This window comes from Mesocricetus auratus, unplaced genomic scaffold (assembly GCF_017639785.1).
Source record: "Mesocricetus auratus isolate SY011 unplaced genomic scaffold, BCM_Maur_2.0 Super-Scaffold_100004, whole genome shotgun sequence".
Lineage (NCBI taxonomy): Eukaryota > Metazoa > Chordata > Mammalia > Rodentia > Cricetidae > Mesocricetus > Mesocricetus auratus.
In genome coordinates, this window is record NW_024429189.1 from 5,779,017 (window position 1) to 5,795,108 (window position 16,092).

The following is a 16,092-nucleotide window of genomic DNA, read 5'->3' on the forward strand; positions in this document are numbered from 1 at the left end:
GTAACACGTCTTCCACATGGCCTTGAATCCCTCAGCCATCCTTCTCTGTGGACCCTGGGCTCAGCTCAGCCATTCTGGACACTCCCACTTTCCCAGGTTCCCCCAGCCTCACAACATCCCTGTTCTGTAGTGTATAGGAGGGAGGATCTGTCATTCAGCTCTTCTCCAAAGCTCAGGATGTACATGCAGGGCTTCTTGGGAGAGACACAGACTAGCCTTCAGAATCAGATGGAGAAAGAGAAACGATGGGATAAACCAGGGCTGGGATAGAATGGGCAAGAAGCCACCTTCCCCTAACAACAGGACCTGGCAGGACCCTAGGGATGCTACCCCTCCCCTGCCCACAGGCGACATGGGTCCCCACAGCCCAGATCCTGACTTAGCTTTTGAGAGGAACAAAGACAACAGATCTGCTCTGCCTTCTCTGGATCCCATGGGAGGCCTATCTGAGTCACCTGGGTTCACACTAGAAGTGGGGTGCTGGGAAGAGACCACTATAACAGCTCATACGAGCCTAGTCTCAGCCCGTATCACCAAGGCCAGGACAGTATTGTCCTTCCTCCCGCTTGACAGAGTAGGAGACAGTGGTCTGGGGGAGAGTGCAGGGACCCAGGCTGGGCTTCAGACTGTGAAGCTGAAAGCCTGGTGGCAGCTTTAATCTTACCTCACCAGGATGCTGGTTCCCATGGAGCTTGTGAACCCTTGACAAGGCTCCTGGGCAGAGCTGTCGGAGGCACCAGTTGAAGCAAGAGAGTGGGAAACAGCCTGCTGTCTGTCCCAAGGGTTGCTGGAAAATTGGAGGGGCTGAAGAGGGGGCAGCTACATGCTTGCATGCTGACCAGACCAGGGCCCTCCCTCCAGCCATTCCCTCATCCCCACCTCAGTCACAGAATGGGGCCTGACCTTGGGGAACTTCCACTGAGGCCTCTCAGGGAGGAGGCAGGGTGCTGGCTACATTAAGGAGAAAGGATAGGGCTCCCATCGGGTGACAACAGCCAAAACCAAGCACCCCAAGACTAGCCGGACAGAAGCAGCCCCTCCCTAACGGGCAGCATGGGGTGACAGCACTGCCTGATCGGGCTCCATTCCTGCCCCTCTCCAGCTGGCCTGAGCAGCAGCCAGTACAGCTGACTGCCCTGGGAATGCCAGCTGGGCCAGAGGTCAGGTGGTCTGAGGACTTTAACATGCTCTGCCAAAGGCTTGGCGCGTGTGTCATTGCCTCCTCTTCCCATGCTGGAAGCCTCCTAGGTCACATCTTGTCCAGAGCAATGTCCCAAAGCATCTATGCCCCTGTCCCCTTTACCCAGACAGAACACTAAGACCAGGAGAGGAGGGGACTGGCTGGCTGGAGGTGAGCCAGGGGGTGGGTGACAGGGCTGGGTGGCTTGGCTTTGGGCTTGTGGTCTTTACTATGCAGCAAGTTCCCCTAACTTGTTGGGGTCCACTCACCTTTCTGTCCAAATGTGGGGCTAGGTGAGTGAACCACCAGGGTTCAGGGACAGCAAAGTCTATTTACTGACACTGGCCAGGGGCCCCTCTCCCGCGGGTCCTGTCGGTCACCTGAGTGGATGTATCACTTAGATGGAGTTGGCGACAGTGGGGGGAACCTGGCTTTTCTGGGCAGGGGATCACAGAGAGGCTCTCTTACCCGCTCCTGTCAGGCCAGCTCTTGCTCCTCTTGGGCGGCAGCGGGGGGGGGGAGGTCCCCTCTTGCCAATCCCTCAGAGTCACACAGGGTGTCACTCTGCTCTCTGCTCTACCCCCCATGATTAGTACTGATTGTCAATTTGACAGGATCTAAAATCGCCCAGAGGAGAAGCCTCTAGGCTTCCAGGGAGGGATTATCTAGCTTAAGCTAACTGAGGCGGAAAGACCCACCCCACCCGTCAGGCCTGATTCCAAACTGAATAAAAAGGAGAAAGGGAGCCGCGCACCAACACTCTCTTTGGGCTTCCTGCCTGCAGAAGCAATGTGACCTGAAGCCCCTGATGCCGCAATGAACTGTGCCGTCTCCAACTGCAAACTGGAATAATCCCTTCCCTCCTTAAATTACTTTTTTTCAGGTACCATGGCCACAGCAATAAGAGAAGTGACACACCCCCAGCCTGGAGACCCAGAGTTTGGGACAGCACTTTCAGAGGTACGACCTCCCAGATGCCGGCGGACATATCCCTAGGCCTCAGGGAACCTGGCCCTGACTCCCCCTTGCCCTCTCTGTTCCCTAGGGCACTTGTGAATACCCTTCCCTGCCCAAGGCAGGAACCCCCCTATACCTCCTCACTTCATTCATTTTTAAGCACAAGCCCATGAAACATTCACAGGCTGCTTTATTTACAGGTGGCAGGGATGGCATCAGTGTTCCTGTGACACACCCACCAAGAAGCCGGAGCTCTCCGAGAGGGCCCATAGTGGACAGGCCGGAGGCTGTCCCTCTGCAGTGTGCTGGGTTCTGACCTCTCCCCAACCCCTCCCTTTCTTCCCCTTCCCATGCTCCTTTTCATCAGCCTTCCTCTCCTGCTTCCCCTCATCCTCTTCCCCCTCATGGCCTTCCCCCTCCTTTTCCCCATCCTCCTCCTCCTTCCCTTCTTCTCTTTCCTTCTCCTTCTCCTCCTCTTCCTCCTCCTCTTCCTTATCCTCCAGCTTCCCCCGAGTTCCCCATGAGGAGCCAGCCCCCCACCCCTGCAGTGTCCCACCGGAGATTAGAACTCACAGAGGGCATCCCTACTCTGCCTCCAGCCCCACCCAAGGCTTCATCACTCTTGGCTCCTCTCTCTCTGCTGGTCAAGGTCCTGCATGCCCCACCCCCACCCAATGCTCTGAAGCACAGGGCAGCTTGATTTCTTTCAACCCCCCTAGTTGAGGCTAGCATCTCCGTTTTACATAGGAGGAAACTGCCACGCAGTACCAAGTAGCCTGGTGCAGGCATCCAGGTCTACAGGACTTCAAAGTGGGTACCCACCCTGCCCCTTCCTGTCTGGTATGCCACAGTCAGGAGTCGCCCAGCCTTTTACCTCAGCTTCCAGGAAGTAAGGAGCTCTCTGCCTGCTCACAGCCCTTTCCTCCCCCTGCTTCCCAAGAGAAATGCAGACCTCAGTGCCTCACCAAGTCCCGGGAAGGACACTGGAGAAATGAGACAGGTGGGCTAGGCTCAGCCCCTGGTTGCTGTCCACTCCCTGTGCAAGCGCACACCCCCACCCAATGCCCAGGCTTCCTCTTGCCAGCAGCGGCTCCCCTTCTGGGCCCCGAGCTCTAGGAAGGAAGGCAGCTCAAGCCTGACAATGCCACTTGGTGTCATGTGTTGGCTGGCTGCCTCCCAGCAAATGCCCAGGAGGGCTCTCAGCTGTCATCAGGCTGGGACACAGAGCTGCCTGGCACTGACTGCTTGACACACCCCAGCACCTCCAGGGTAATGGGGGCCACCTTCCCTACCTGACCCAACCAGGGTCCCTTTCTACCCTTCACTTGGGTAAACAAAGTAGAACCTTCAGCAGTCTCTGAGCACCTGAGAAACCCTTGCCGTGGGTTTCTTTTCCAAGAGCAAAAGGTTTCGACAGCCTCTGAATGTGACTCTGTTGAAAGTTTCCTTTGTAACAACCTTTCCCCTCGCAGAGGATGAAAGCTGGAAACCTTCTTTCAACATCCAGTGGGCTAACTGGAGGGGAGAAGTCAAGAGACTGCCTCTCTAAGAGGCTGACTGCCTTGCCTCTGCGGATGCCAGACCCAGTCAAAGCCCCCACCTTGAGCTGCCACCATTTCCCCTGAACCAGAAGGGAAGAGGAACCCCCAAGCCCTGGGTGGCCTGTGCTGCCAGCCTCCTCCCCATCACCCCCTGGCGGGGAGACTTACCTCCGGCCCCAGTTACACATCAGTAAAATGGGGGAGTTCCTTAGCCCTTGTGAGGAGTCTTTTACTGAGAACTGTTGATAGGTCAGAACAGCGCAGAGGAGGCACGGAGAGCGGAGAGCGGTAGCGAATGCAGGGTGGAATGAGGCACAGGAAGAATGTGAGGTCCACATTAAAGTGTGGAGGGCCATCTGGATAAGGAGGAGGCCAGGACCATTCGCAGTCCAGGAGCTTCGGGCCAGTTGGGAACATAGGAAGACCTTGCCTCAAAACAGTAACTAAACAGTAGTCAGGGTTGGGGCTATAGTTCAATCGGTAACATGTTTGCCTAGCATGCATGAATATTCGAAGCCCGGGGTGTGACCCCCGTTATCATCAACTCGGCATGGTGGCAAATGCCCTTGAGAGGTGGAAGCAGGAGATTTAGGAGTTCAAGGTCACCCTCAGCTCGGTAAGGCCTTTGGAGACTGCCTGGTCTACCTTGCTCTAAAACCAATCAGGGCTCAGGAGCACTTGCTGCTTTTATAGGACCCAGTTTCAGATCCTAGCATTCTGTCTTCTGACTTCCTCAGGCCCCAGGCATGCAGATGGCATGCATACATACATGCACATAAAACACTCAGACTCGATCTCTGTGAGTTCGAGGCCAGCCTGGTCTGGTCTACAGAGCGAGTTCCAGGACAGCCTCCAAAATAATACAGAGAAGCCCTGTCTCGAAAAACCAAAAAAAAAAAAAAAAAAAAAAAAAGAAGAAGAAATGTAAAGACATACATACAGTAGATCAATAAATAAAATAGGAACAGTGGTGGGTTAGAGCTAAAAGAGCAAGAAGAGGAAGCAGCATGCACTTTCCTGAGGGGCTGCAGAGCTGTGAGGACTGCCTGCCTGCCCTTGGGGATCTCAGGACTCAGCCCTCCTGGCCTGGATCCTAGCAGCAGCATATCAGCTCCCCCAGCATTCCCTCTGAGCACATCCGGGTCTTCTTCCCAAGAAGCTGAAAATCTTGGAGCTTGCCCGCCCAGCAGCCTCATGAGCACAGGAGCCCCATCTCAGCCCTGGAGCTGGGTAGACTCCAGTAGAAAATGACAAGGCAGGCTGTTCCAGCTGATGGAATGATAGCCCGGGGGTGGATAGGAACTCAGCAAGGACAGACTACTCTGATAGGTTTAGCCACAAAATGCCCACAGGTGTGATGAATCTGTATTAATCTTTTTTGAAAATGGAGAACACCTCTAGTGGGCCACTTACAGGACGGCTCCTTATCTACCCTTCAGGCCGGCACAGCTTTTGGCTCTGCTTGGAAAGCGCAGCACAGTTCTGTGGATGGATGTCACAACTATCATCTCGGCGTCTGAGGAAACCAGGGACCAGTCCTCAGAATGCCCTCGGAATGAATGCCTGGACACAGGGGAGCCCATGGGCATATCACAATCTGCAGTCATCACTGGGCCCCAGTGCGGGCTGACTTCTCCAGAAAAGAAGCTAGATGAATTTTGTCATCGTCATCTACTCTGACAACGATCAGGAAGGGTATAAATGCATGGCATGCAACCCTAAGGCAGATCTCTTACTACAAGGAGAGGGACAAGTGTCCCAGTGAGCATCAATCACAAGGGGCCCTGCTAGGCTACTGGTTCTGTTGAGCATGGGAACACAATCGCCTGATGCTGCTGGCCGGGCACCAGAAAGTCCCCAGTGACACACTGCCCCAGGAACACCCCCACTCTTGCTCCAAAACTCTCATTAATCCTTCTGCCTCCCCCAGTCTGTTGCATCATGGGGTGGGGCTTCAGTCGACCAGCTCACGGCTACCTAAAGGGCCAAGGCTGCCAGCCAGGTGGCCTAGCCAGGTCACCATTGGTCACTCAGTAGATGTTCAATGGTCCTTTGTGTGGTGACAAGATTGGTATAATGGGCACGTCTTAGGACCGACTGCACGCCCTTGGCGAGCTGGGGTGCTGGGCTGGGGACTTGTGGCCTTGGGCCGCGGTGCAGGGGCGTGGGTGGCAGCTTCAGAGCCCAGGCCACCCGGCTGCTCAGAGATGGAAGCCGCCGCCGGACGAGTGAGGGAACCTCAATGACCTGCCGCCAGGGGCAGGGTGGCAGGGTGGCGGGGCGGGGCGGGGCGGAGAGGGAGACACCGGGAGGGCTGCAGGAGGCGGGGTCCGCGCCTCGGACGCGGCGGGGCGGGGCGGGGCGGGGCGCGGTGCCCCCCCGGCAGGGCCAGGCCCGGAGGGGCGGGGCGGGAATGGGGCGGGGCAGTCGCACCTAGCTCCAGGCTGCGAGCCCCGCCAGCCCTCCACGGTCTGAGCTCCTCAAAAAGGGGCACCGGTGGCCAGCGGGTGGCGGACGGCGGCGCCGTCGGGGCTGGGGTGCGGCCGCCATGGATCTGTGGCCGTGGCTGACGGCGGCGCTGCTGCTGCTGCTGCTGCTTGTGCAGCTGAGCCGCACCGCCAGGTTCTACGCCAAGATCGGCCTCTACTGCGTGCTCTGCCTGTCCTTCTCCGCCGTGGCCTCGATCGTCTGCCTGCTGCGCCACGGCGGCCGCACCGTGGATAACATGAGGCAAGGGGGCCGGACGCCGGGATGGGCGCGCGCTTCCGCTTCCCTAACTTCTGCGCTCCTCGCGTTCTTTCCTTCCTGCCCCGCCCGCCCCACTGTCCTCACGGTACCGAGTCTCCGACGATTCGGCTTCCCGTCCCGGGTCCCCAGGAGCGCGCGTCACAATGCTCCGGTGCCTGGCACGCCAGTGGGGTTCAGCCCTCCGGCGCCCCCTGCGCGCAACGTGGGGTGGCAGTTGGCGCGCGCCGCGAGCTTTAGGAGTGGGAGGGAGCCGGGTGAAGGTGGGACAGGCCCAATCCCGCTTCACCAGCAGGGAAACCCAGACCTGGCGCCGGGCTTCCGGTCCATACTCCCACCTCTCCACAGGTGAGAAGACACCTGTGCCCAGGTGCAGCCACAGGTTTCCCTTGTCCTAACTTCTGGGGGTGGGAGGTGAGCTGCCTTTGGACCAGGCTTGCTAGAGATGAAGGAGGAAGGGGGCGGTGGCCAAAATGATCCTCTGGCCATCTCCCAGAGCCGGGTAGGTTAGTGGATAGGCAGAGAGTACATGTAAGGGGATCAGACTGAGTTAACCTGTCAGTGGGGGCTGCCTGAGGGAAAAGGCCTCCAGTACTTTCTCCCGGTCCACACTCCCGGGAGACTGTTGCTACATTTCCCTCTGCCCCGTTTGGACTGTTGGGCTGGTGGGTTTTGCAATGTACTGGCCTTGGCCTTGGTCGGGTGTTTCTGACCTTGTGGCCTCTGACGCCCCACCTCCCCTACGGACTGTTTTCTGACTCTGCTGTACCTGCCCTTTCTAGTCTGGGGGGGGGTGTTTATCTTGGAGGAGGTGTTGCCCTTGCTGAACCAGACCAGAGGAGGCCATGTCTGGTCCTAAGGCCAGCAGGTCCTGGGCCTGTAACATTGAGTTGCAGCGATGGGACTGATGTCTGCATTTTTTTCACCAGCCCCTGACTTGAGAGATCCGCAGTTGGTCCCTCCCCCCTGTGCTCTTGCATGGCCTGCCCTGATGGTCTACACTGTTGTCCAGCAGCCTTTCTAAGGTGGTGACTGGATGTGGCCCTCTGCCAGATTCCTCTGGGGTCCTGTGGTCTTCCAGCATCCTCTCCCGGTTGGTGCGCTGTGGCCCTGGGACATCGGCTGTTTAACAGCAGACATTCTGCCCTTGCTGCCAGGAAAGGAGGGCTGGAGGACAGGATGAATGGCCTGCTCCTCATTTCCCTACCCTGTCTCAGGGTCCCTGTCTTATAAATCTTCATAAAGGCAATGAGTTGAGATAGAAGCAGCAGAACCCTCGGAGCCTTGTGAGCATGACGTCCTCCAGGAGTGACCACAGAGAAAGGGATTGGGTGTCTAGGAGGTGGAGGCTTGCTTAGTAGATCGATGGGCCCATCCCTATCTTGAGCCTCCCTGGCCTGGGTCAGCCAAGTTTGGGTTGCAGATGCTACTCTGCCTGGGCAACAGATGAGACTGAGGTTCAGAGAAACAGCTTGAGAGTAAGACTTGGGGATGAGCAAGTTAGGAGGAAGGGAAGTGAGGGCCTGAGCTCCCCCAGCCAGGACAGGGAGCCCTGGCAGTCAAGCCCCAGAAGGTAATTCTGTAATAAATTCTGTCATTCCTCGATGCCAGCCTGGCTGTGATGATGCTGCCCACGGCTAGACACAGTCACACTAAGGTTCTCAACTCTCCTAATGCTGCAACATTTTAATATATGGTTCCTCATGCTGTGGTGACCCCAAGTATAAAATTGTTTCATTGCTACTTCGTAGTTGTAATTTTGCTACTGATATATATATATATATACATATATATATTTACATACATATACATATATATATATATTGCCACCACCCCCCACCAAGGGATCACAAACCACAGGTTAAGAACCACTGCATTAAGCACTAGGACCACCATCTGAAGACATTATAAGATTGTAAGCCAGATCTTGAGTTCCTGGAGGGGCAGCCTCACTCTGCACCTCTAAAAAGGAAGCCTTTGCCATTTGGTCTGGAGTTCTGAGATGCAAGGAACAGCATTAGGAACACAGTAGCCATATCTGAGACATGGTTCCCCACGTGCCCTTCCCCTCAAATTTAGCCCTGGTTGGCCCAGGAAGCTCCCATCTCTCCATCTAGCAAGTTCCCACCCATCCTACTTAAGACCAGGAGTGAGGGCAAGGGTCAGACAGTGGCATTCCACAAGTACCTCCAGGCCTGTGGTATAGGCCCTGACCTTGAACTGCTTGCTTCCCAGCTACCTGGGGCAGATGTGGAAGGAGCCCAGACCCATCAGAGGGCTCCGCTTGGAGTTACTCTTGTCCTATTTCTACCTGTGTCCCAATCACCAGACCACTGTTGATACAGGTCCACAGTGTGAAGTGACTACATCAGTCGGTCCCATGGCTCCTGGCATCTGTCCCCTTGCTCTGGTGGTGACGAAGCTCAGGGAGGTCATGAATGGAATGCACTGAGCCAGGCTCTGAATTACAGAGCAGGAGCTCAGGAGGCGTCCAAGCGGACACTGCCTGACAGCTGAGCAATAGGCTGGGCACTCTCTCTGTCCCCAGGCACTTGTCCTATTGGCCCTGAGAGGCAGCAGAGTCCAATATGGGGTGAGGGCTGAAGGACATGGCATCTCATCCTAGGTACAGGGCTTGGGGACTATAGCTCCTTTAGGAGAGAGGACAAGGGTGGTTCAGGACCAGACTGGGTTGGCAGCTCAGGTCGTCATCACTGGCAATGACACATCCCTTCAGGGGAGTCACTTCGTGGTTGGGTGGGGCCAAGCTGCCAATCCAGCAAAGCAGACAGACAGGACAGAAGGAGCCTCAGGATGATCTGCTGGGAGCCAACAAATCCAGTTGGCAGTGTGGGGAGCCATGGCCCTGCCTTGGGGTGCCCTCTGACCATACACCTCACCTGGCCGGGAGCAGTGTTAGGAGGTAGACTTGGGTCCACAGGGCTTCCTCATTCCTGGGGGGACAGGTCACTAACCTTGCAGACCTGAGTATGTGCAGCCTTTGTAGAGAGGATGTGAGGGCCTCCTACTCAGTGGCTATGTCTGAAGAGAGTTGAATGATGGGCCTGAAGTCCTAGGCATGGTACCTGATGGTGTCTCTCCCGTTAGAGCGAGGATTCCTGCTTAGACTTCTGGTGTCTTCCAGCTATACCATCTCTGTAGAGCTTAGCTGGTCCCTTCATCTAGGAGGAAACTCCTTTATTGATTGATCTGTAGATGGATGGAACCCAGGGCCTTATGTAGTCTGGTCCAGTTTTCTATCACTGAGCCATGTTCCCAGCCCATGATGATAAATGTTAGGTCTGTTTAGTCTCCAAAATGGGGAGTGGGGTTGAGGGATGGAACTCAGTGGTAGAGCACTTTCTTGAAGCCCTGCCCCTCACCCCCAGTACTGGAGACAGACAGACAAGGGCAGGTGTGGATGCCACTACCCGAGGGCACAGTCTGGATGTGACTGGACACTCTTTCCTTTGCAGCAGCACATGGGGATGTGAGTCCGTAGTGACAACTACAGGTTGATTGTTCCTTAGCTAAGACACAGGGAAGATGGTAGAGTACTTGCCTAGCATATGTGAAGCCACCGCTGCATAAAGCCAGGTGTGGTCTGCATTCCTGTAAGCCCAGGATGAGAGCCATAGAGGCTAGAGGGACGAGAGCTCAAGACCATCCTTGGCTACTTAGTAAGTCTAGGCTAGGGGATACCGTGTCAAAAAAATTTTTTAAGAGTAAAAGAAAGCTTGGAAGTAAAGTTTAGATTTTGAATAATTTTAGGTTTGGGAAGATCTATACATTTCTTTCTTTTTTGGTTTTTCGAGACAGGTTTTCTCTGTATTGTTTTGGAGGCTGTCCTGGAACTTGCTCTATAGACCAGGCTGGCCTCGAACTCACAAAGATTTGCCTGCCTCTGCCTCCCCAGTGTTGGGATTAAAGGCGTGCGCCACAAATGCCCCACAGATTTGTACATTTCTAATGAGGTATCTCTGTGTGTGTGTGTGTGTGTGTGTGTGTGTGTGTGTGTGTGTGTGTGTCTGTGTGTCTGTGTGTGTGTGTCTGTGTGTCTGTGTGTGTAAAATGTGCTCTGTACTTTCCCAGAGGTAACTTCCTAGAACACCTGTGGTGTGCCTGCCTTTGACTGTGGTCCCTCACACGAGTTCGAGTTGTGACACCCTGTCTAGAAAGTTTGGAACTTCAGAGCATTTCAGATGAGCCTTAGGGATGCTCAGCTTTCATCCTGAGTCTGGGGTGTGGCTGCCAGAGGCTTTGGGTTCCACCCCCAGCATACACTTCTCCAATAAATCATGTGTTCTTTCCAGCAAGTCAATTTTGACACTATTGCATGGCCTCTGCCTAGTGATGTAGGTGTTTCCAGATGCCCTGATTTGAATCTTGATTGTCTCCACGCCTCAGGGGAACTCCTAGGAACCTGGCTAGCCACCAACCAGCCCTCCAGATACATCTGGCTGTAGCCCAGAGAGTGAGCAAATGCCTGTGTTCCAGCCCTCTTAGCCTCTCTCGTGTGCATCTGTGGAAAGGGCCAGATTCCGCTTCCGTCTGTGCCTTTGATGGCTGGTGAAGCTGGACAGCTCTCCTCCTGTGTTGACACATTTCCTTCTTTAAGTGTCCTTGTCTGACCTTCTGGAGCCTCTCAGCTATAACTTAGAAATGAGGAAATGGGTGAGGCCTCAAGCACTGACCACTCTCTCATGAGGGTCTGAAACCAGCCTACCTGCCCTGCAGTAGATGGGGAGGTCTGGTCTGAAGACAAGATGACCTGAACCGGCTGTGGCTGGCAGAGCTGAGGGAGGGGTTCCAGGTTTCAAGGCCTAGAAGAGCAATGGCTGGTGTCATCATTTGGATTAGGATTTCTGCCTCCCCGAGATTCAGTTTTCCCACTGCTGGGTTCTTGGTGAGAACAAGCCTTGCAGGAGGGCTCGTATGAGGTCCCCAAAGTCAGGAGCTCTGGGGACACAGAGCAGTGGACGTTTCCCAAGTGGAGTCAGGAGTTATGGGGACATTAGTTTGGAAAGTTGTGTGGGCAGACAGTGGCAGTAGCAGTTGGACGATGATGGCCTTACCACACTGAGCTGTGTGCATAAAGGTGGTTAAAGTGGCATGTGTGTTTTACCATACTTTTAAAAATGTACGAGTGAGGAACCTGCTTTGAATCTGCTGCACCGTCTAGAGATAGCTCTATAACATACTGGGAGGGCCCCTTCCCTCAGGACTGCTGGAGACCCAGTGGTGCCGTATGCTAATTTACATGCAGAATGGAGTGTGCTGGGGTCCGTGTGGTGCCATCTCCACTTCCCTCTGTCACAGCAAACGTCCTGCCAAGCAGGAGATAGGCCACCCTGTAGCCAGTGCCTGGGACAGTCCCTTATGAATGAAGTGTTCTGGACTCAGAACACTTCGGGTACTCTCGGGGAGTAGGCAGCAGGGCTAATTGGCCCCCAGGACTCTCTGTGCCCAAGTCTCTTCTCCTGTGCTGCCTGCTGTGCCCTCCCTGCCGCTTGCCCCCGTGTGACCCCTCCCTTGGCTACAGAAGCTCATTGTGGTTACTGGTGTCTCTGCCCTCAGCATCATCAGCTGGTTCGTGCGGTCCTTCAAGTACGTGTATGGCCTTCGCTTTGAGGTCAGAGGCCAGAAGAAACTGGAAGTGGATGGTCCCTGTGTCATCATTTCTAATCACCAGAGTATCCTAGACATGATGGGTAGGCTGCAACCAAGGCTTGGCCACAGATAGGGTAGCCTTTTTCATCCTAGTCCTGGGTGGGCTGGGGCCTCCAGCTGAGATTGGTGCAGGACAAGACCTCTGTGTCTCTCTAGCCACAGGCTTCCCTCAAGCTAGGCGGTAAGAGCAGCAGGCTGTGCCAGACAAGGCACAGGACTGCATCAGAGGCAGGGCCTTGACAAGTGGGCCAACAGTCCCCCCTCCCCGGGGAGTGCCAAGCTGGGCTCCGAGGCTGTTCCCTGTTCTCCCCTGAACCAGGCCCCCTTTGTCTGTCTCTTTTCCATTCTCCCCTCTGTCTCTGTGTCTCTCTCTGTCTCCCCTTCTCTTTCTCTCCATCCCTGTCTGTGTCTCTCAATCTCCATGTCTGCCTCTCCCCCTCTGGCTTCTTTTCCTCCCCTCTCTGAATCCATCCCTGGGTCTCCACTTCCTCTGCCTCCCCTGCCGGCTTCTGTCTTTATCTGCCTCTCTGTCTCTCATCCTCTCTCACTGTCTCCACGCCTCTGTCTCCATCGATCGCCTCTCGTCCATCTCTGACTCTCACTGTTTTTCTCTCCCTCTCTCTTTTCCTCCCTCTCTCCCTCCCATCCACACAGGCCTCATGGAGATACTCCCCAAGCGCTGTGTGCAGATCGCCAAGCGTGAGCTGCTGTTCACCGGGCCTGTGGGCCTCATCATGTACCTCGGGGGCGTCTACTTCATCAACCGCCAGCGTGCCAGAACTGCCATGACCCTGATGGCCGACCTGGGTGACCTCATGGTCAAGGACAACGTGAGTGTAGGCATGGCACAGGAAGGCAGGCTTCCGGGGGAGGGGGGGCAGTGCAGCTCTCTGGGGTGGCCAAGCAGGGTGGGGGCCGCCTAAGCGACTTTCTCCCCTCTCCCTGCAGCTCAAAGTGTGGATCTACCCAGAGGGCACACGCAATGACAACGGGGACCTGTTGCCCTTTAAAAAAGGCGCCTTCTACTTGGCCATCCAGGCCCAGGTAGGCCAAGCTCCGCCCTTCTGGCGTCAGGGTGGTTTAAGGTTGAAGGTGATATCCCAACCAGAGTGGGACTGCTGGCCTTCAGGGACCTCCTCCACCTTGTTGGAAAAGGGCCTCCCCACCAGCTCCGGCCCCTAGCACCTGAGCAGGTTGGTGACCATTGGCAGCTGAGAGCTTGAACACCAGCCTCCCCATACCCTAGCTGGCCAGGTGGGTCGACTCCTTCATTTGGGGTTTCATGGGAAGTAAGGATGAGAGGCCAGTGAGTAGGCAGTTTGCCCAGCATCATAAGGCAGATTGTGCCTAGAAATTGCCCTGATGCCCCAGGCCCAGGCTTGATCATGGTGAGGCTGAGCAGGCACAGGACAGTGACCAACCAGCCCTGAGTAGCACAAGTAAGTGCTGTCCTGGGCTTGGCCCTCAGCCTATATTGGGGGAAGACAGTGTGTATCAGGAGTATCCCTGAGCATCTGCCATGGAATGGGGCCCCTGCTGTGAGGAAGTCACCACTGGGGGACAGGAGAAGGGATTTTTATCCTGTTTTACTGTTCGCTGCCTGGCAAGCCTGAGCCCCATCTGCCCCTGGGGCAGGCAGCCTCCTGGGTGCCTGGGCCCAACCCCATACAAGATGGCATATATCCTTTCCCTAAAGCTCCCATCAGTTCCAAGGGTTGGGAAGCCCAGGCTGGAGCAGAAGACTGTACTGTGACCTCCGTTCTGTCTAGCGACCAAGCCCCGGATGGTTCTGAGGCTGAGATTGAAGTCATAGTCCTCCTTGGCAGATCCTGGGGAAAAGAGAGACTCGGGGCTGTGGTGGGGGCAGAGGAATCCAGATGTATCGTTTCCTGCCCCTCCCCCAGGGCCTGTCCAGGGTGCAGCCTACCTACCTTCCCGCCCACGCTCTGGCTGCCAGGGTTAATTATTACCCCAGCCACCTGTCATCATTGGAGTTGACCCTGGGGCCTTCCAGGAATACCAACAGGCTCCAGCCCCCTCCCCTAGTTTCCTGGGGGTGAGAGACAGAGTAGGAGGGTAGAGGAGCGTCAATGTCCCCACCTCCCCAGTGCTAAATGGAGCCCCACCCTCCCACACGTGACAAATGGAGACTAGCCCAGAGAGCTTCCTGTAGGAGACGTGGGGGGGACAGGATGAGTCTGTGGAAACACCAGGCCACCAGGATGCAGGGGTCAGCCACAAGGACACCTTAGCAGTAGCCAAGGTGCCCTTGTAGTGTTGTCCCCTCAGCGTGTGCCCCTGCCCACAGGTACCCATCATCCCCGTGGTGTACTCCTCTTTTTCTTCCTTCTACAATGTCAAGACTAAACTCTTCACCTCAGGTGAGCCCATCAGAGCCACAGCAGCTCACACGCCCGTCATGCTCTCTCTCACTCTCTCTCTCTCTCTCTCTCTCGTTTGAGACAGGGGCTCACATGCCCTAGGCTGGCCTGCAACTCCTCATGTAGCAGAGGACGGTTAATTTAGCAGACAGAGTTCTGGGCCCCTAGTAGTGGAGTTCCCACTTCTGGGTTGTGAGTGAATGAGTGAATGAATGAATGAATGAAATGAATGAATCTCTGCCAAGCACTGCATCATCTCCATTGCTCTTTCTAAGTGGGTTTCTCAGTGTTCCAGATGGAAAAACAGGTTCTAAACATGGTTGAGTTCCTGAGATCTCTCTCTTGTTGGTTCAGGAAGTGTAACAACACAAGTAGGGACCTGTAGTGACCCCTGCCGGTGAGTGGTGGCAGTTCTAAGCTGTCTAGGCTTCTATTACCAGCTTCCAAGCAGGGACCCTGACCCCGCCCGCATGTGGGTTATGTGACTTTACCCTGGGAGTCAGAGTAGGATCACAGGTCTAAAGGCAACGGAACGAGCCAGGCTGTCTCCAGCATCTGGGCCCCTAAGGCCCAGCACCATGGAGGGCTGGAGGAGCGTGATAAGGGATGCTCAGGGGTCACTGAGTGCATTTTCGGGGACAGAGATGTCCTGAGTCCTGGGCAGTGGCTACAGGAGAGGATAGAGTTGCTAAAACTCCCTAGGCACACGTTTGCCTCAACTACAAACGTGGACCCTGTCCAGGAGCTGAGGACGGTATTCAGGCTCTGGTGAAGAGAGGCTGGGCAGCAGGAAGCCAGGCGAGGAGAGGTGGGTGGCAGCAGCAGGGGGGCCTCTAAGCCCCTGACAGCCACTGCTTCCTCCCCAGGAATTATCAGGGTACAAGTGCTGGATGCTGTCCCTACCAGAGGCCTTACAGAAGCGGATGTCACTCAGCTTGTGGACACTTGCTACCAGTCCATGAGGGACACCTTTCTACAAATTTCCAAGATGGACCAGGAGAACTCTGCCATTGAAGAGACTGGGGTTGTGCCAGCCCAGTAGCCTGGGCCACGGGGCAGGGGAGCTGGGGGAAGACAGGTGGGAAGCAGGAGGATGGACAGAAGGCCATACCCTACCATCTACCAAACGCCTTATCCTGCTCCCCACCACTGGCCTGGCTCTCCCTGGGGCCTGGAAACAGGAAGCCTTAGACCCAGGACCCCGTGTAACTTCCCTCCTCGTGCCTGTGCCTCCAGAATCCAGGTGTGGCCATCCAGCAGGTAGGCTGACCCACAAGACCATGAGGCACCTAGGAGTGGGCAACATGCCACCCAAGGATCAACATTCAGGACCCAGGCCATGGCCTGCATCAGGCCATTAGAAAGAGAAAAGAACCTGGTCTCCCAGTCTCAAGGAAGCACCAGAGGCCAGAGCCTGCCATCCCCCACTGTCCGATGGTCTCAGTCACAGATCACTGCTGTACTGTTTTTTTTTTTTTCTTTTTATAAATGAACTCTGAGAAGTGCCTAGAGACGAGGGGTCTCTTTCAGAGGGTGGGCAAGAGCCCCTTCCCAGGTCTCCATCCAGGGATCGAGGGTGGCAAGGATGGTATCTGCCCACCCACATGTCCTTTCTCTG

General features: G+C 55.6%; 1 protein-coding gene across 2 annotated transcripts; it reads left to right on the forward strand.

Annotated features, from left to right (window-relative positions):
- Positions 1-5,804: 5,804 nt before the first annotated feature.
- On the forward strand, positions 5,805-15,985 carry Agpat2 (1-acylglycerol-3-phosphate O-acyltransferase 2). Of its 2 annotated transcripts, XM_040745198.1 has the most exons (7): positions 5,805-5,906; positions 6,284-6,408; positions 12,001-12,134; positions 12,748-12,923; positions 13,042-13,137; positions 14,402-14,474; positions 15,341-15,985. In XM_040745198.1, exons 1-7 carry the CDS (start codon positions 5,886-5,888, stop codon positions 15,514-15,516), a joined length of 801 nt encoding a protein of 266 aa, XP_040601132.1. In that variant the 5' UTR covers positions 5,805-5,885; the 3' UTR covers positions 15,517-15,985. The 2 variants fall into 2 exon arrangements, with proteins under 2 accessions (XP_040601132.1, XP_005083701.1); XM_005083644.4 differs by lacking the exon at positions 5,805-5,906 and having other exon boundaries at positions 6,122-6,408.
- Positions 15,986-16,092: the final 107 nt, after the last annotated feature.